The sequence below is a fragment of the Ascidiella aspersa genome, chromosome 9 (assembly GCF_963924565.1).
Source record: "Ascidiella aspersa chromosome 9, kaAscAspe10.2, whole genome shotgun sequence".
In the NCBI taxonomy this organism is placed as follows: domain Eukaryota; kingdom Metazoa; phylum Chordata; class Ascidiacea; order Phlebobranchia; family Ascidiidae; genus Ascidiella; species Ascidiella aspersa.
In genome coordinates this window covers 8454428-8474776 of record NC_139455.1, presented here as the reverse complement: position 1 = coordinate 8474776, position 20349 = coordinate 8454428, and the positions used below count along the sequence as shown (strand labels likewise).

Genomic DNA, 20349 nt, shown 5'->3' with positions numbered 1-20349 from the left:
CGCTTACTGTAATTTAAAATTAAACAAAAATTTAATTTTACGCAACACACATTAAATGTCCACAATTTAGGAAATTGTTCCGTTATTTATTGCATTTTTCCTTGTCGTTAACAGACAATTATATCAAGATGCTTACGAGTAAATCAAAATCTTTTGGTACCGCGCATTAGAAGAACACCACACAGGGTGAAGCGGGTATACACTTGCTGAATGTTCTGTTATAACCCGAAGGGTAAACTTTATAACAAGTTTGTGAGATGAAAATGAAACCTGTCAGATAATTACAAAAACAAAGGGACCTGACTGATGTTTTTATATATTATATAACTAAACCAACGCGGACAAAATTTGTGGTAAGCCCATTTTGCCCACTAATTAATTATTTATCGTGTTGTATTCATTCTTATATTAACCGCGTTCCATCAATATTCGTACATTACTCGATACAAAACAATTTATAAAGTTGAATTTCGCATATAAGTATGATTCCTGTGAAGGCCACAGCTATACAGAAACCACGTTAAAATAATTATTAATACATTCGGTGCGTTTATCATGTTAAACTTTCGAGTTGGATGGGATTTATGGAACGTAGGCCTACTATACGTGTATAATGGCCTTATTTAAAATACGTTGGATTTGCACAAACCTCCAAAGAATGTTTTCTGTTCGAAGCACATTTTTTATCCTTAATAAAGGTAATTTAAAAGCTTATGCCTGCAGTAGGATTTCGGGAAAAACGACCACAAACACAAAATGAACCCTTGAAATGAGTCTATAGATAATAATTATTTATTTTGCCTAGTTTCGAGAAATTTATTTGTTCTCGCAGATTAACGATAGCACTAGCTATTAATTGTTCGTGTACGGCGACTGAACAACTTACCTGCACGGCGACTGAAACAACTTAGCCTACCTGTACGGCGACTGAACAACTTATCTGCTAATGGCTTTTGCATTTTGACATAACGACTTTTGTGTATGTTTGAGAGATAGACCAGTGGTCGGCAACCTTTTGGCCCTACGGACCGGTTTGAAATTAAAGTTTTTCAGCGGCCCGCCTTAAAAAACAACAAATATTCAGTAAAGGTAATTTATTATAATTTTTTTTCAATGAAGTAATTAAAATGCATACGTTTGTTTCGAAAACTTTCCGGCCTGAACATCAAAATAATAATCATTTTGCAATGCAACTCATATGGTCGCACGACACTGGTTTGTTTTGAAACTCACGAGTGGTTAATATTAATTGAGATTTTTTATCTTACCCATCAACCATGGAGTATGTTTAAACGAAAGTTAATGTGTTTTAAATAGAAACCTACATTTCATTGTTTTTGACTTATTTCTTTTTTTTCGGCATTTTACGTACAGTTTTTGGGTTTAAATTAAAATTTTAATCTGGCAACCCATGCTACGGACCGGCGGTTGCCGACCACTGAGATAGACTCTGTAGCTATAGTTATACGTTATTGTGTAAAAGAGTTTTTGCCAAGCACATATAATCTTCCGGTTCTCATAGACATAGTTAGAGCGTAGTTTAATTGCTTTAAATTTAGTGCCCAATATTTTATTTATTTTTTGTCGCCCTGACGGAGTCTACATTGGCTGTTAATTTGCAATTTGTCTGGCAGTAAACAAAAATCAGATTACATACGCGGTGTGTGTTGTTTTTGTGCCTTGCGCTGACAGGCCAGTTTCAAGATATCAGCTTACTAAATAACATTCAACCTGCCATCCTGCAATCTAGCTTGTTATTGGCTTTGAACATATTATCAAAATAGGTGTCTAATCTCGATCGTCATATGACCAGTTGTCAACGTTGAAAGTGTAGCGTCATAAGTAATAATTAGTGGATAATTTGGAATTTATTGTATTGTGTATTTATCAAATATTTTATGATTTGTCACTTTTCACGCCTTTTACCAAACACTCGCTGTCACACTGAGAACAAAGCATTCGACTGTTTCACACATAATGTTATATCGTGACACATATTTCCGTTATAGATAAAAGTATTTCACTAGTGTGAACGCGTTATTGTTGCAGTTCCCGGCTGCCAAAAAGGCTTCGGGTTATAAATCATTTCCGCTTTCTCGTGTCGCCTTTTCTCTTTCATGCAAACTTTCAACTTGTATATGCGAAACTTATATCAATATATATGTCTAGTCAATACAGCGAGTGGTTGTGCTTGCCGGCATTTGCCGGCTTGCCCATGATAGCCAACAAAAACTGGGTGGATTTGTAATCAGACTACAGCAAATACCTTGAAGTAATAGTGTGGTTGATTGGTCGAGGCAAATTAGTTTAATGAGACTTGTAATCAACACGCATGCTTCAAAAGTTTACTAAGAAAATCATAATTTTGCAACAATATGCAAAACAGATTTGCGTGATCAATATAATTGTCACGACAAATCAAGAATGGCCGGGGTAGTTTAAAAATAGTTAGAAGCAAGGCACTGCATTAGCAAACTTATTTAATTGATATAACTACACCACTTACAAATAATATGCTAAAGAGTTTGTTTAGTAGGGTGCCTTTGTGTTTACAAATCTAGCAGTAATTGTAAATGTTTTTTTTTTCAAAAGATAGAGAGACTGATTAACGCATCATCCGATCCCATTAAATCGAACTTGCACAAAATGCCTCGAAATATCGAAGTGCGTATTGTCATTTTGCTGTAATTCATAGTTGAAAAATTCGGCATAACTTTATTTTTAGTAAATACAGCTCACAGCGCACCACATCACGTCCCGCAAATTTAGTATTGACTGCACGTATATATTGACTGCAGACTTGGACAACTAGATAATTCTAGTTTTCTAATTCATTGAATTAGAGCAAAATGCGGCTAATTCTACTTTTAATCTAATTTGTGAATTGCTTGTTTGCTCTAATCTAATTTGGATTTTACCAAAAATGCTACTTTGTCCAACGGCATTTTTAGTCTCTCAGTTTAAACACAGAATTCCAATTAAAATTTTCTGGTTGGATCGACTTGTATGTAATTTTTACAGGCTAAAAAGCATAAAAATTAGCACACAAATATTTACCATTCACGTTCTTATAAGAATAAATTGTGATTAAATTAAATTGGTTGAAAACGAAATGTGATTCTAGTTGAAATTTGATTATTTAGGCATTCGGTAATTCCTATCTAATTTGAAAAAAACTCAAAACGATCTAATTTGGAAAAACTAAAATGCTCTAATTTTAATTCTAATCTAATTTTGAAAAGCTAAAATAAATCTAGTTGTCCAAGTCTGGACTACTGCACATCGGATACATTAATTAAATGAAAACTGGCAAATGTACTGTTTTGCGGATGACTATACAACAAGTTAGTTTACAATTGGATAACTTCGTTAACTTTACTATTAATACAATTAAAAAATAACACATCAAGTGAAAAACGCTCATTTGATCGGCATACAAATGGCATCTAAAACAGATTTTCTAAAAAGTTTTAAATTATTTTGCCTGGCGACGATTTTAAACACCAGAAGTCCGTTAGTAATACCATCGTTTTTATCGTGCGGTATACTGTAATAGATACAACATTTTTGTTCTTGTTTATTGCTTTGTAATCCAAATGGAAACACACAACAATCACAATTCACCAAAACAAGTGGACCTACAAAAAAATAACTACAAAACGTCCAAACGCCGTGAAGAAAGGGCTCCGGTGAAAATGCGTGAACTCGTGTAACAGTTGGTAACGAATTACTAAAAAAACACAACAACTTTATATTCGAGGGTGCTCACTTCGCCACAGTATACAGTTGGTTTTCACGTGGTACCAAGTGAAGAAAGGTAAAAAGCGCGACATTGTGACTAAACAACAAAACACAGCGTTCCAAAAGCTGTTCGTTGTTTGTGTGGGCCTACCATTTCAGCACAGCGGCGATCCCCAATCCCTTTAGCAAATAGTTTGCATAGCACCATAGTGTGGACTGCGATCAGAAAGAACATGTGCATTGGGTGTTGGATTTCACGAAACAGGGTGGGGCTACTTAAGCCGTTTCAGATTGCAACGCTGATACACCAAGAGAAGCACTAAACGAACGGGCCTATGGACATTACATACTCGAAGGTAAAAAAATTAAGATAATTTTATTTCCAATAATTTGACAAACTTTACTAAACACCGAGAAATATAAACATTTGAAAAGTGTTGACGTTTAATAGGTTTATATGGCTGTTTAAAACTAACGAAATATAGTGGTCGAGGCGATTTTCACCAAAGGAAGGGACTCTAAAGTAAGTAAACTGTTGGTAAGATGTGATGTGATCCACACACTACAAAAACGAAAACGGCATTAGGTTAGTTATAAAGTGGGCTATTCCGCCGCTCGTTTCACTGGCCGCTAGACATACCTTATTAACAGTTGCAATAAACTTTGCTACACTGTAAGTTGCACGTTACATACTCTACAAAATTAAACATCTAGACAAATGAAAGCACTGTCGCTACCAATCCACCCAGTTCAGGCGTTCGCGCCATTAAACTATACATATTAAAGCATAATAGAAACAAATATATAGAGATGATATGTAGAAACAATTAAGGTGTCCACACGCATATATAACTATGTCAACTCAATTTTTACACATTAGCAGCAGTTTTTTGCAAGGTTCTGCAAGCACGAGAGGTACACAGTGCCAAGTCCAACTGCAATTTGATGTATGTATTTCTTTATTTATTTTTAGTCCACCCAATTTTGTTGGCAATCTGTCCGTTCTTCTTGCCATCATTTGGTCAGTCCTGGACACGGGGCTTTCTTTTCCTCGGCGATCGTCTGTAGACGAAACACAAAATAAATAAAAAATGTTAGTTTCAAGTGCTTCTAAACGCCATTCAGAATTAGCCTTTGTATTAAGGGAAGCGATAAAACATCTAAAAACTCAGGTTTATTTAAAAAAAAATGTTAACTATGAAGTCAGTAAGGCACACAAGTAAAAGCAAGCGCGATGTTTTCTTGGTTTGGTTGTAACATCATATATATAAAATGTATATATGAATACATAATACAGCACTCTTTCTAAAAACATATCCAGTCATGATTTCGCCAAACTCTTATTTTTTGTCTGCATTAAAATCTTAAATGGAAACTGTTTTTGAATTTTAAAACCTCTGTATTTCTCTTATGTTTTACGCATTTTGGGGGCATCTTTACAGACAAAGGGCGCACTATATTATTTAAACGAAAGTTTGTCAAACTTAATAGGTATAAATGTTTTTTTTTATGCTTCAATCTAACCTATTCCGTCGTTAATCTAAATATAACTACACGCGGCCACGACCGCTGTCCCAACTTTATTTTTCCTTTGTTAACACACATAGTAGTAAATTTTTCGGCGATTCGCGCCCATCCTATTTGTTTTTCGACTGTTAGCCCGTTTGATGGAATCTAATATATTCAAATAGCCCCGTCCTTTCGACAGACTACACACAAAACGTAATAATCGAAATAAGCTTGACACAACCGCAATTATTAAAACAGGTGCTTCACAAATCTGGTTTCTAGTTTTGAAAGCGTGAATCACCAGTCCGGTCACAAGCCATATTTCAGAGAGCATAGTAATTAAGTAAATTATTAAATAGCCATGAATTACCGGACAGGGCCGCTGTCGTCTTCTTCATCTTCCTCCAGATCGGCCTTGGTTACCGGCTTCCCGCTGCTGTCTCCCTTGCTCCCAGCATCCTCCTCTTCTTCACCTTGCGATCCCTCCTCACCCTGAGAAGCCTCCTCCTGTGACGCATCACCCTCTTCATCTTCCCTCTGTGACTCTGCACCTTCATCATCACCATCCTGCTAAAGACGAGAAGAAATACTTTAGTAGAGTTTTAAATCCAATGGTTGTCAGAAGCATGCAACAATACAACAGGCCAGCGGCCGGCAAACTGTGGGCCGCGACCTTCTTTTGAATAGCTTAGTGTCATCATGTAGTTGTGGGCCGTGTGATACTCCTACATTCATTGCACTTTAATTAAAAGTTTGTGTGGCATAGAATTTTTATATGCCTTGGCGTAGCAAAATTTTTCGTTGTATACTATGTTTTACATTATCGCATGTAAATGTTTTGGGACATCAAGGCATCGTGTAATATTTCACACTAAAAACAAATATTCTAAATCCGCCAATGTTTTGGTATTGGTTTTACGTAGTGGTCCTACATAAGCTCTATAAAGAGTACTTTGGGTCCCAACAAAAAAGTTTGCCGACCACTGCAATAAGCTCAAACATAAATATAAATACTACATCTTTTCTTAAGGGTTTTGAACAGCGCAACTTACAAAGAAAACATTCGTGTTTGCATTCGTAAGGGTTTTCACCAATCCTAAACATGAATAAAAATCTAGCTTACTTCTTTCTGTTCATCTTCATCATGAGGATCATCGGGAGTTGGTTCATCAGTTTTCTTTGGATCTGCCTTGTTCTTTCCACTGTAAACGGAGTCAACATTGTTTTGCAAAATATAATTAGTTTAGAAATACCAAAGCGAGAGAGAGGGAGTAAATTGCACTTTACCGGCCAGCAGACTATCAAATAAAACAATATGCCGAATAAAACCACTATGTAAACACCAGCAAAATTTATGTTATTGATTTATAATGAAGCACTTAACCTAAAGCTTATTATATAAACAAATGTTGTAAACAATTATATTCATGATATTACCTGCAGCAGAATGTAACAATCAAAATGATTGGCAATCCAACGACCAAAACATAGATTATCCAGAGCCAGGGGCGTTCTTCCGTGGCTGCGAGCAATCCTTGTAGAAATCCAGGCTATGGAAAAAATAAATTATACAAGTTAAGTGACTGAATTGATGGTGTTAAAAGTGTAAAAAAAACTATACAGAACTACTCTGAAATTTCTTCGAGCATGTTACCTTTTTACTGTTTACTAGACCAACAACCATACTCCAGACAACTATTTCTGTACCCCTTTTCCACACCTTTCACATCCTTCTATGTTAAGAGTCTAGTAAAAACTTGTCACACTATTGCTTCAACAAGAACACAGCACTAAGCCACCAATTTAAGACTAGATAGAAAAAAAACCTTGTTGCGTCTAAGATGCTTTTTTCGTGAAGATCGTTTCCGGCTTCTTTTCTATGTTTAGCGGGATTAAAGAAGATACATATAAAGAGCTAAATTTTATATCAGGGTTTATCTTTTTTTCTGTTGGTAGTAGTTTCAATATTAAACTTAAAACAATAAAAAACAACTTGAGTAGCAAGATGGTTGGGGAGTTGAAAAAGCAAAAGGCTGGAGTTTATTTGAAGTGCTCTACTACAGCAAAAAAATATATCAAAATAAGGAACCACAGTATGATCTGTACTTCATCATGTTATTCTATACTTATTAGCATTCCTCTAAATCACATGCAAAGCTAGGACACCTTTTTCTTTCGTTTTTCTTTCTTTAGTTTTTCATTTTCCTGCTGTTGTTTGATTCTTTCTAATTCCTGATATTCAAGAATACTTACATAAATACCTAAGGCAAAAAATAAATCCAAAAAAATTGCAAACCCAAAATGGATATGGCACTTAACTATTAGGTTCATAATTATAAAATAGACAATAAGGGCAATGACAAAACTTAAAAAAACATACATATGTTAATTAAAAATGAAAACACGTTTTACTTGAAACATAGAGCCAAATAAAACAGGAGTTAATATTTATTTGGCAGGCATTAAAAAGGCTTGCAGTGTGGTACCGTTTATCCAATAGCGCAAAAAGACAGGAAGGTAAAACTTCCTAATCAACCAAGCATACTGCAATGTGGATTGGTTACCTAAAGCTAACTGCAATACAATACATAACGGAAATAGGGGAAAAGTGGAATTAATGAGCTGACAGTTGTAGAGACAAACCTCATTTTCAGCCTTTACTGCCTTTTTAAGCTTCCAAGTCTTGGCAGCATAATCATCAGCAATTTGCTTGTCAGAAGTGATGAGAATATCGTCAAACATAATGTCTTCGCTCATAGACCACAGTTCAAACCCAACAGCACCCTATTAAAAAAGTGTAAAACTTAATGTCAACCTAATATCGTGGAATACATGGTTAAATCTAAAGATAGACCGATATCAGAAAATATTTGGCTTCTACCGATATATGTAAGCCGATACTTCGCCAATATTTTATTAGAAAAATATGATATAATTTTTCCTTACAAACAAATAACCCATTTTTAGATAAAAAAAAAAAAAAAAAAAATCCAAAAAATTGGGTTTTAGCAGCATGTCAAGGCAATATGCAAAATGGTAGTTAATATAGGTATATAAACTAAAACGTTATATGGATTTTATTTTCATTTATATCAAGTTTTGAACATTTTCCAGATATACAAAAAAAAAATCAGTATCGGTAACGAGTATCGATTAACAAAATTGTAAAAAAATGGGTATGGGTATCGGTAGCGGTCCAAAAAGTGATATCGGTTGATCTTTAGTCAATTTATATGCATGCAATTATGAGGCTGACAAAAACTAGGTTACTTGTAGGGCACAAATTTGCAGATGGCATGCTACCTTTTTTTGAGGGTTATTCGCCAGGGCGATTTCTGGTTAGTGGACAGTAGCCCAGTATTTCGCAACCTTTTTTTACCTAGATACTAGGCATAAGTTTAACTGCCAAGTTTTGGCGACCCAATTCTGTTCACTGAATGTTATGTAAGTGAAAAAATGTAAGACAAATGGTATAAATAAATTTTGAATGAAAATATAAGCCATGTTTTGTATTTCTCGCACAATTTTCATAAATTTGGGAAAAATCTCGCTCAGAACTCATCTTATTAAAGTTAACCATGTGAACTACTGCAATCAGCTACCCAACAAAATTGATCAGCAAACCAATTTTCGGTGGTGATGGTGACCCATGGGTTAAGAAGCACTACATTGGCCAGACTGAAGAGGGAAATTTTATCAACACAGCAGCCAAATAAAGGTTTTATTGATAAAAGATAAAAATAAATGGTAGCAACAGAGTTTAACACTGGCACAGTCTGAACAGTCTTTACAAATGGTAACCTTACACAGCATCATCTCAAACATACTAACAAAATAACAAATTAAAGTAAAACAAATTCACTTACAATCGCAGTCATCTTAAATGGTTCTTGGTCTTCAAAATAATCTGGGTTTGGAATCATCCGTGCTCTCCAAATACCCTGGTAATTCGGATTGGGAATTTGCGGGGCGCTCCAGATACCCTGGTAGGCAGGGTTTGCAATTGTTGGTGGTTCCCAGGTACCACAGCCGGGGGCTTCTTTGCACTTGATGTTGTCAATCTGGAAGTAAAATACAATTTTGAGCAATAGAAATATAAAGGTGCCATACTATTTTTAAAAATTTATATATTTAAATTTTTACAAAAATTATTGACAATGTTATCAAGCAAAACTGTTTCTATAAGTACAAATTAGTGTAAAAAATATATTTTACATTAAATATAGTAAATATAAGTAGTGTATTTATTAAAAGTATGATGAATAAACAAGGTAAAAAACAAACAAGCAAACTTCTTGGTATTGCTAATCTTGTTTGGGTGAAATGATTCTGCCTCAGTGTGACATGCAACACACAACAGCAAAAAAAAAAACGTTTCTTACCTTTGGTGCTTCCCACTCCCCATCCATATCATCATCCCAATCATCTGGTTTTGATGCTTCAGGGTCATCAACGTAAAGGGGTTCATCTTCTAGCCATCCCTCTGGCATCTCAGCATCAGGGTCAGTGATCTTGGCAGGTGCTTCCTCGTCCCTAATACAAAATATCTATTGGCATAGTTGCATTTTTAGTTAATGTAGTCCGGCTGCCAGGTACTCCTTTTTTATAAAACATTATGGTGTTTGAATGGCATTAACACATAACATGGGGAGAGAAGCATTAACCTGACAGAGTTAAAGATGGACTTTCTAAAAATGTAAAAGGGCATGATAAACTAAACACTTGTGAATAGTGTAGAAGGGTGTATCTTCATGGAAACCAAAACCTGTTCTCAGCAGGATTCTGCTTGTTATCACTGTTCCGCTGACGGCGCTTTTAATTCGTATATAAACAATAAAAACTTTAAAATCAAGTAAAACCAGGATAAGCCATTTTGGAAATCTGTCAAATTACTTTAAGTTACACTTCTACGACATAAAAACATTAATGTAATAAAACCAACCAGTCATCTGGCTTGGTAGCTTCTGGATCTGGAATGGTTTCTCTGCTGTCCCAATCTGCTGGCCTGTGATCATTTTTATCCTCAATTTCTTTTGGAGGGTTTACTGGTGGTCTGAAGAACACTTGGTTTTACTTTTAAGTTTACAGGTGTTAGTCATAAATGTGTAGTTTTTATTTCTCATTGGCAAAACATATTTTCTCAACTAACTACATAAAACTCACTCCATGTCAGCAAGTAAATTGCCAGAATTGACTTCAGTTTGATCAATGTAGACCTTGAATGAGTTATCTGGATTAATCATTAAGGTATACAGATGGGTGGCCTTGTCAGTATAATAATTCTTGATGTCAACTGTGGGCTTCTTGGCGTGTTTCTCTTCAAATTCACCGGTTTTGGGATTTTTATGGCGAAATATGAAATGAAGCTGAAAAATAATCAAAAGCGTATCAATTTGAGTAATTTAACAACAAAAAGGTGGCGTAATTTACTTATATATATTTATTTGCATAGACATTAGAATATGTTAGCAAACATTTGGAAAAAGTGAGTTTCTCACCTTGTAGTCTTCACCACACTTGTCTGGCCCAAACATAATGGTGTAAGGGGTTTTATCATGGAATGATTCCTGTACAAATAATCAAACAGAAAGTTCAAGAACAGAAAAGTTTTTTTTACTATCAGCATAAACAATCTAGCTTGTACAAAAGAATAGAGCTGTCTTTACAAAGTAAAGACAAACTAGTGCATGAGCAATACGAGCATGCAATCCAATAATTCAGAAATTTATTTTCAAAAACATTTAAAAAAATATATGCACTATGCTATCTCTACAAATAATACATTGAAAGTTATTATACAGTGTCAAAAGCATTACCTATACTTTAAAAATGCAACAAAATTTTTACCAGTTCAAGATCCTCTGAGTTGGACAGTAGCTTAACATAGGCACCTCCACATTCGATGCCAGTTTGAAAATTTACTTCGTATTGCATGATGAAAGGTTTGTCATCAAAAACAAATGGTCGGTCAAGAGCTGATGAAATTGCATGATGCCTATAAATGCAGACTATATATTATACAGCATTTTTTTCTTAGATAGCAAACAAGTTTTTAAGTAAGCAGATATTTAACATCAGCTCAGTCACCCTAGGCTTAAGCCAAATGATAAAACTATATGTAAAACATTACATATTTCTGTTGATGCATATAGTTTGAGAGGCTATTTTTACCTGAATTCCGACACGAGTGAACCTGGCATTATTTTCCATGGCTTGCGGAAGTCACCTTTCTGTGGGTTGGAGTTCGGACCTCCCCCTCACCCTTTTGGTAAGTGATAGTATTGTTTTTGTCCGTTTTTGTCAGGGTTTAACTCACCGTCCAAAGTGGCAATATTTTTAACGCAATTAAGAAGTTTAAGACGGTCATGCGAAATCAAAATTAAACATAAAATGCCGTTTTTCAGTTCTTGTTTGCTTGACCATAAAAACAGGATATTGTTTTTCTCTTGGCCTTTCGTTTGGGTTGGCTGATCAGCAAGTGTGTGTTCGACAATTAACAACAATAAATAAAACGGTCTCCGATTTTTTCACGCTCAAAAAAGTTGGGCGCTGTCCGTGCTTGTCTGATGTTTGTGTAAGACAGTGGTTCTCAAACTTTTTCTAAAAAATTACCCAACGGTCCCCTAGCAATTTTGTCAATTGCTCGCAGTCCCCTTGAAAATACACACAAATAAACATAAAATAACACGTTTGGATGGGACGGGTGCACTTACAGTTTTAGGCTTGTTGATGCCGTATTTAGTATTGTAACGCTAACAAAATCACTTTATTTGAGTGAAGCAATCACAATAAGTTTTAAAACCGCGACCGTTCAACCTACAATGGCAGCACAGCAAGCTGTAGGAACGAAATTCTTATTAGCACAAAGCATCATTATGACGTCACAATGCACAATTCAGCTCAAAGCATGCAATTATGTGAATGAACAACTAATTGTAGCTTTTGATGAGCGCAAACACATTGCAATTAAAATGTTCTCCTTCAGGAGGTCTAGTTGATTTTTGTTAGGTGCTTCGCGGTCCCAGAAAATTGTCTCGCGGACTCCAAATGGACCGCGGACCTCAGTTTGAGAACCACTGGTGTAAGACGTGCTTGTATTTTAGTTGACTTGGCACATAGCACAGCTCGTGGCAGATGTTACGTTAATCGCTCGGGGAAAAACTATCTTTGTTTAGTATTGCAGGTGGCGGGAGATGTGGTTGTAATTTAACGTAGTCATGCACATGGTTCTACCAAAAGTAATCACATATATTTTGCAATCTTGTTTTTGTTTCTGCATGAAGTTAATGATTGCACATTAAACGTTTTTAAGCGGTTTGGCAGCTGGTGCATGACAGGAGTGTCGACAACACACATGTTCTCTTTGCATCTAAAGGTTTGGTTTTGCTGGACGTTAATTGGCTGTTTTGGATTAGTTTTTTTTATAATTTATGACATCATTATAATCACCATTTTATGATGTTATCAACATTAGATGGAAAAAAGGTGAATTCCTAAGTTTAAAATAAGGACCCCCCTTTTTGGATATCTGGATGCACAACCGCACAAGTTTGCTCAAGAACAACCTATTAATGCAACACTGTAAGAATGTTGAATAGCAGACATGTGCACTTGCAGGTTATAGTTTCGCATTGCTTTATGTCACAACAAATGTTGCAAATTGGGTACAAACCTAAAATCACAATTTCACCTTGTTAATTTAAAATGTTTTAACTGTTTGGCTTAACTATAACTTTGTTTATTTTAATCAAGGCAAGATGTATTGTATACATTCGTTGGCGCCTGGCGGACACATCACTAAAATTTAGCGGAAAATATAGACCAAAAGAATTTACACCAAATATTCTTGTCACAGTAAGGCTGGCAAGATTCTACCAGCCTGTTTGAAACTTCCATTGTAACATACAGAATGAAAAGTAGGCAAAAAGACAAAAAGTTTTAAATGGAACCTAGTTGTGCACTACACAAATAAAACTTAAAATTAAAAAAATGGAGTAAAACCAGGATCCGACATTTTGTTAAAGTAATGTATATTTTGCCTATACTGGCAACGTCAGTTGCTATGAGTAAAATACATACAAATCGCTAAGTCATAATAAAATAATTACTTAAATAAAAGTCAAAAATATTTAAGCAGTATAGATTTATTAAAAGTTTAAAAACAAAACATCTGGCTGTCGGAAGAAAAGGGTTGCTTTCTGAAATGTGATCTAATGCAAAGAATTTTTTGCACTTTAGCTTTGATAATTTAGGCACCTAACCAACTGAATTTTGGCTCATGAGCAAATTTGGGGCACCTGTGCAATTGGTGAACAATTTGAGGTATCAGGAAAAAATTTGTTTCAGATATTTCAAATTTAATCCGGCAAAAACAATAAAATCAATGTGTCTCTTATGAATTGTAAATAACTTTTTACATTAAAAAGTAACCAATATTCTACATGCAAAAATCTTTGATGGTCTGTATATTAAGACTATGACTTTTTTAGCAGTAAAAAGACAATTAATTTATAAAAATAGTTAAGTAAACATTTAGAAATATTTGCTGTTTAAAAACCTTGCTTTGCCTTTCAACACAAGACCAGTATCTCCAGGAAGTGCATTTTCCTGAGCACCTTCCACCTTCCATTGCCCATCATACTTTGCAATTTCAGAATCTACATCATCTTTAGTTGCTTTAGAATGAGTCCAACTAGATAAATAAAAAATTGTATATTAATTATGAATATAATTAGGCAATGAATCATGAGTTACATTAATGTTATTCCAGCATTTGAATGCCAGCAACTTTTCAAAAAGTCAATTAATTTTTATATTGTTATAATTAAGACAAAAACATGTGAATACTGATGTTAGTTTTATTTCAAAATTGTCAAAGGTCTACCTGTCAATTGCATCTTCAGAGTCAAAAGGTTCCTGAATATAAACATCTCCTCTGATAGTTGGCGTGGTATACGATGGACCCTGCAAAAAAGTCATTTTTTTTAAATAGGCCAATCTTTTTTTATTCATATGGCCTAGCAGTGTGCCAAGTCAGCTAAAATACAAGCTGCAATTTAGAAAAAATAAGTTGTGACAATTACACACTAAACATGCGGTCTTAGGAAGCTAATAGAGCAGGGGTCCTATCGCTCGCAAGCCATGTATGGCTCCTTTGTGACTCAATATGGCTCTTTTAATGAAAAAATCTTGTTTGCAGATAAATCTGAGCTATCGTTTAACAGCACAATCTGAATAAAGGCCACAACCACTTTCCTAAATTTATATTTACTTTTTTATTACAAATAGTAGCAAATTTTCGGCGCTTCACGCTAATTTCTTTATATCTACAAGGCCTTTCAACTGAACTCCGTAATGAAAGTTGTGCAAACTTCGCTAACTAGTTTTCGGGGCATATTATGTTCTGTCCTTTAAATGAGAACAAAATAAACGACCCTGCTCAATTTACAAGTTTTTGCCAATCTATAACCAATATATATGAGTATTATATGAAAAATACAACGAATAATATTTGACTTTTATCACTTCCTTAAGCTAAAAAGGTTCCCGACCCCTGTTATAGAGAATAAATTTGTGATAACTATCATTACATAAAAAACGTGACTTTGAACAGTCACAGTTAGACCATCTTTTAAGAGAATCGACTTTAGTTCTTTAGCAAGAAAAAGGGTTAGACTTAATGTTGTCATTTGTCGAATACACCCTTGTTAATCAGCTAACTTGAACGAATAAGGAAGGACAAAAGAGAAAAACATCCTGCATTTACGGTTGACCAACAAGGGATCAAAAAATGGATTTTGCAGTTAACTTTGGTTCGCATTGGCTTAAGACACGTGACCCAATTACATAAAAACAATGCTGCTTCGGGCAGTGAGCTAACCCTGACAAAACCGAAAAAAATGATAATATTCAGGGTTGGGCATAAGCACTCGCCCGCTCGCCAATGCGAGTGCAAATTGCTCCTGGCGAGTGCTGATTGAAACCCACTCGCCCAACTGGCCCGCCAGGCAGTTTAATCCGGCCCGCGGCTTAGTTATCTTAAAATACATAAGCCGAGCGAAAACAAGTCGACTTTCTACATGTTTGGTTGTATCGTTAACACTATTTCTAGGGACGGATCCAAACTCTATTTTAAGCCTGTTTTAAAGACTAAAATGATTTTTTTTGCGCTTCGCGCGAATCTTTTGTGTCTTTTTCGTATCTCCCACGAATTATTTGGCCATATTTACAGATTAAAAAAGTCCTCTGCACTGTGGCACTTTGTCCAACAAAAGTTTAACAAACTTAGCCCTAATATATATACATATATTGCGCTGCTTTCGAATGTATTCCGACTTTAAAATATGAACGAAATACATGCCGTTGTCTAAACTCTGAAACATACAAATTCACGTTTGTCAGCCTAATTTAGTTAATGCCATGTTGTGTATTTCTCCCGATTTATGCCTTCTTTGCAATATGGCCATTGTACCAAGGTATAACACATCGGTAACTTAAATCTTCACAAGCTAAAAAACATTGTAAGTTTTTTTGTGGGAAATTTTTACGTATTTAACCTTAATTTTTTAGTCAACTCGACCCACAAATTGACAAAGGCCAATATATCAAGCAATGTGCATTTTTTTATCTGTGCTCAATGCTTGACGTTCCCCTCTATGTCTAAATAAAAATTTTCGTTTTAAAACAAATGGCCCAGCGTTTCTTAACCGGTGCGCCGGGGCGCAGAAGGCTGCCGGGTGCGCCGCGAGCAAAAGGAATAAATAATGTAGGTCCTTTTATACTATTATATAAAACATATATTTTTTACTTTCCTATTAAGCTTAGCTCATTGATTCCACAAGCCATTTAAGTAGAAAACGCAATAAGACCTACAAAGCAACACTATCTAAATCAGTAATTAATCTATAAATAGACTACCATAGTAGACCTATTGAGACCACCGACATAATAATGCCATACTCGAAGTAATAACCACGACAGAATAAGATCTAAAATAGTCTAAATAAGACCTAAACACGAAATAAGTTCAAAATTAATCGGAACAAGACTTAAATGGACAAAATAAGGTTTTTAGTCTTAAAGGCTGGAGTCTCTTTAAAGATATGCAACTATATAAAACCTATATAATAATAAAATGCAGGCAATTTAAGAGAAATAGCGGTAGACCTGAAAAGATTCGTGCTTGCTTCGCTCGCAAGGTGGGCCGCCCTATTTGCATATGTCTCTAGGTGCGCCCCAAGTAAAAAAGGTTAAGAAACACTGAAATAGCCTATAGTCACATTTTTTCCTTTGTTTTAAATTCGACGTAAATTGCACATTTGCGCACAAGTCCTAACGTAATAACAAGTTCGTTAGCTTATTTATTTTTTTAGCGTCGTAGTATGATGTCATATTACGTGCATTTGAGATCCTCTTTTTTGACCCGGCCCGCGACAACATTTTAAATTTCTCATGTGGCCCGCGGTTAAAAATAATTGCCCACCCCTGAACTAAAGGGTTAGGCGAAGTGTGGTGCGAAGCAACCTGCGGTGAAATGTCATGCAAGTACAGAAAAAACAGAATACGAAAAAAAGAGAGCGCGAGGAATTGTCAGTGTTATTTTTTTCACTAAAGATTGTAGAAAATATTTCGACTAAAAAACATTATTTAAGCGTAAACTGCTCTATGGGTCATCCATTTGTTCATCCATGCATAAAACTAAACCACCAGGCTTTTATAAAAACTAATGTTTACGCTAGGTTGGAAAGTACCCGCTCGGCTGCGGTCATAGCCGCATTTTATGTAAACTTAACGTTAAATGCAGTCAGCCGCGAAAAATCGCTCAAACGCGCCAAACTTTCGTCATGCTAACGGTTTTCAATATAGTAATCAATTTTCAGCCGAGCAACTTTTACAGATAACTTTATTACAGCCGCACAATTCTCAAGCTGCAAAATTGTCTCTCCGCGCAAAATCTTAAGTTTTCAATCTCTGGTGTTTACGTATAGAAAAAGACAGATTAACGATAACCCAAGAAATGACCGCGCTAGGATGGAAATTTGCAGACTGCGTGCCAACAAATTTGGCGAGTGTTATTTCGTCCGGGCGAGTGCAGATTGATAGCCGCTCGCCAAACTGGCAAGTGTAAATTTTTGCTTAGGAACAACCCTGATATTACTAACAAATAAGGGGGTCCAACTCCTCCCCACTAAACCAATGAATGACTACAAAATTTTATATTTTATTCTTCTCATTTCAAAGAAATGATCCAAGCACGGTCTGATAGTGAACAATATAATACTTCAGAGATACACAATTATTATTCACAAATCACAATACTCAATCCTGACAATGCTCAGAGCATACCTGAAGAACTGGTGAGCAAAGTAAATGCTAAACTACTAAACAACAAATTTGTTTAATGTTTGTTACGATTGAAAATCTATGCTTTGGTTAAATATTTTCTTATTATATTGAGTGACCGGATGTTAAAAGGCATTTTAAGAAGCAGTGTGTTATATTGCGTATAATTAAAGTAAGAAAAAACAGGTTAACAGTTTCTATCCCTTTCAGGTTCAGTTAATAGGTTGAATGCAGGTTTTCCAACATAATTCTTATGAGCCTATATCTTTAGGGTTTGGCAACCGTTTTCTAAATGCTTTTTCTGTCAAAGTCAAACCTAGAATGTCTTGGCGGGCCCTTCTGAAATTTAAACTAAAAATTAAAAAAAAAATTTTCACAATGGGTAAAATAAAATAAAAAAGGGGTTAAATGCATTAAGATACAATACAAAGTTGTTGCAACTTTGATTCTTACTAGTTTCAAGGTATGTACTGATAATTAAAGAACCACTTAAAACACTACTTACCAAATTTTTGAGGCATCACAAGAAAAAGGTATTATTAGTTACTTAGTACTGTTTTATTTTGATTTATTTAATGTGCTTAAATTTATCAATTAACTGATCTGGGTATCCTGGATTTTAAGTGTTACTACATGCTTACCACATTTTCATCATTAGCTTGAACTGCCCCAACAAAGAGGAAAATTGCACAAAGATACAGAAATTTCCGCATGGTGAAACTACCGTAAATCTTCTAACTATACAAATAATATAAATATACTATGTAATTAAACACCTCAGGATTCTAAAACAAAACAGTATGGTGAAGGCTATATTAGGTTCTAAAAGGATTATCAATATCCTTGCAACATAGTGACACTTCAGCTGCAACATTAGGTTATTTTCTGCTATGGGTAAAGAACTGATTGGAAGTATGGGGAGCAAGAAAATTAAAGCTTAAACAAAAATATATCTTAAGCAAAAAAACTTGTCAGGCTGTAGCAATAATTCTCTAAATACCATGCCCACACTGGAAAGATAAGAAATAATGGATTTATTAAATTTCATTGTAACACAATAAGTTTAAAATTTAAGTGATCATGGTTTTCCTGGCTATTTAAAAAAAAAGTTTGGTTTAGGGTAGGGTTGTAAAGGGGTGGAAAGTTTCCGGGAATTTTGGAAACTTTCGGGGAATTTTGAAGGTCCCGGGAATAATGGGAATATTGGGGAATTTTCAAATTTGGCATTTATTATGTTTAAAACATAAGTTAAATATTTCATTAACCAGAAAAAAATATTAAAAACCTGTCTTGCGCATTTCTAGACGAGCAGGAGGACATGCTATTAGGCAGCAACTAGTACAGGGGTTGGCAATCTCTAGTCGTGGGCCTAAACCAAACTAGAAAGATCTCTGCGGACCGCACAATAAGTTAACTAAGAATTGTGTTATTAAAATGTTAGAACAACTGTAAATCAGACGGGTATCGTTTTTGGCACTTAAAGACGTATTTAATTACATTTAAGGAGACAGTAAAGTGTTGGCGCAAAGCCCGAAAAAAAAGCGTTTCTTTGGTTAAAATTCGAGTCCACACGTTGTCATCCATACTACTAATGAAAAGTGTAATGAAATTACCTTGAAGAAACGAGATAACTTTATTGGTTAGTCTAATTCAAAGTCTTAGCCTGGCGAGCCAAGTGAGCACATTTTTTTGGTATACCGGTATTTCTTTCCCGTTTTTATTACACTGCCGAAAATAATAAAATGTTTAAAAGAGACAAAAAAATTTTAAATACAATTTCTGTTTGTCCGTGATGCACTCGTCAGCTTTCCATGCCGCAACAGTAAAGAAGCTTTAATCTTTTGAAAAGACATTCAAAACGTAAAACAACCGAATGTATGAAGATCAGCGCGTAGCGGGAAAATTTTTTGAACTCGCGCAGTTAAAATATGTGAAATATACTCATGTCTATTTTGTCAAATAGGCGGCGGGCCAGATGAATTACTTTGATGGGCCGTAGGTTGCCGACCCCTGAACTAGTACAGCGACTTTGTAACTCACAAAACAACAAATTTTAAAGATTTAGCTACCGTAAGCTGGGGATATTTTGGCCCAGATCGGTCAGTGTTGTTTTCACAGTATAAGGCCATTCTTTTCCTGTTTCAATATCAACTAAGATTGTTTTAAAAGTTTCCGAAAATTCCCGTTAATTCCCAAAATTTCAATGGAAAGTTTACGCTCTGAAAATTCCGGGAATTTGGCAACCCTAGTTTAGGTTGGGTCAAGTATTATTATTAAATTATAAATATAACAATACTTGACCCACCCTCACCCAAACGCTAACTTCCACCCTAACCCAAATATTGTGCGTTGATTTAATCATTGTGGTAGGATTGTAGACCAGCACCAGTAATCGTCCTATGGGGTTGAGGTTTGTTTCTGCTATGGGTAAAAAAAAAGTTTGTGGAGCAAAAAAATGAATATTGCCCTAAAATATATCTTAAGCAGCACCTTCAGATTGTATGGAGCAATATTACTTTAAATACCATACACTGGAAAGATCTGACAGAATTGGTTTCAATAAACTTTATTGTAACACAATAATTTAAAAAGTTTAAGTGATCATGGTTTTCTATTATTTAAAAAAACAATTTGTTTAAAACTGTTACAAACAAGTCAATCCAGAAAAAAAAATGTTTCACAGAAATCACATATACAAGACAAAATATGTTTGTTTTTATCTTTGAGCAGTGTGTTTGAACATTTTTTGCAGCCACC

General features: G+C 35.0%; 1 protein-coding gene across 2 annotated transcripts; it reads right to left on the bottom strand.

Annotated features, from left to right (window-relative positions):
- Positions 1–3553: 3553 nt before the first annotated feature.
- Positions 3554–18373, bottom strand: LOC146132270 (calnexin-like). Of its 2 annotated transcripts, none has more exons than XM_083397892.1 (14): positions 18234–18373; positions 14135–14214; positions 13808–13942; positions 11098–11245; positions 10749–10817; positions 10414–10616; positions 10193–10303; positions 9633–9783; positions 9117–9311; positions 7894–8034; positions 6688–6800; positions 6374–6452; positions 5621–5820; positions 3554–4803 (listed from the first exon to the last, which is right to left on the bottom strand). In XM_083397892.1, the coding sequence occupies exons 1-14, from the start codon at positions 18303–18305 to the stop codon at positions 4764–4766; spliced, it is 1737 nt and encodes a 578-aa protein (XP_083254018.1). In that variant the 5' UTR covers positions 18306–18373; the 3' UTR covers positions 3554–4763. The 2 variants fall into 2 exon arrangements, with proteins under 2 accessions (XP_083254018.1, XP_083254019.1); XM_083397893.1 differs by having other exon boundaries at positions 5621–5817.
- Between the last annotated feature and the right edge of the window lie 1976 nt (positions 18374–20349).

Coding starts and splice junctions, on each gene's coding strand:
- LOC146132270 (XM_083397892.1), bottom strand. CDS start 18,305: ATGCGGAAATTTCTGTATCTTTGTGCAATTTTCCTCTTTGTTGGGGCA. Junction 10,617..10,748: donor AGTGTGGTGAAGACTACAAG/GTGAGAAACTCA, acceptor ATTATTTTTCAG/CTTCATTTCATATTTCGCCA. Junction 6,453..6,687: donor ATTGTTACATTCTGCTGCAG/GTAATATCATGA, acceptor CTCCGTTTACAG/TGGAAAGAACAAGGCAGATC.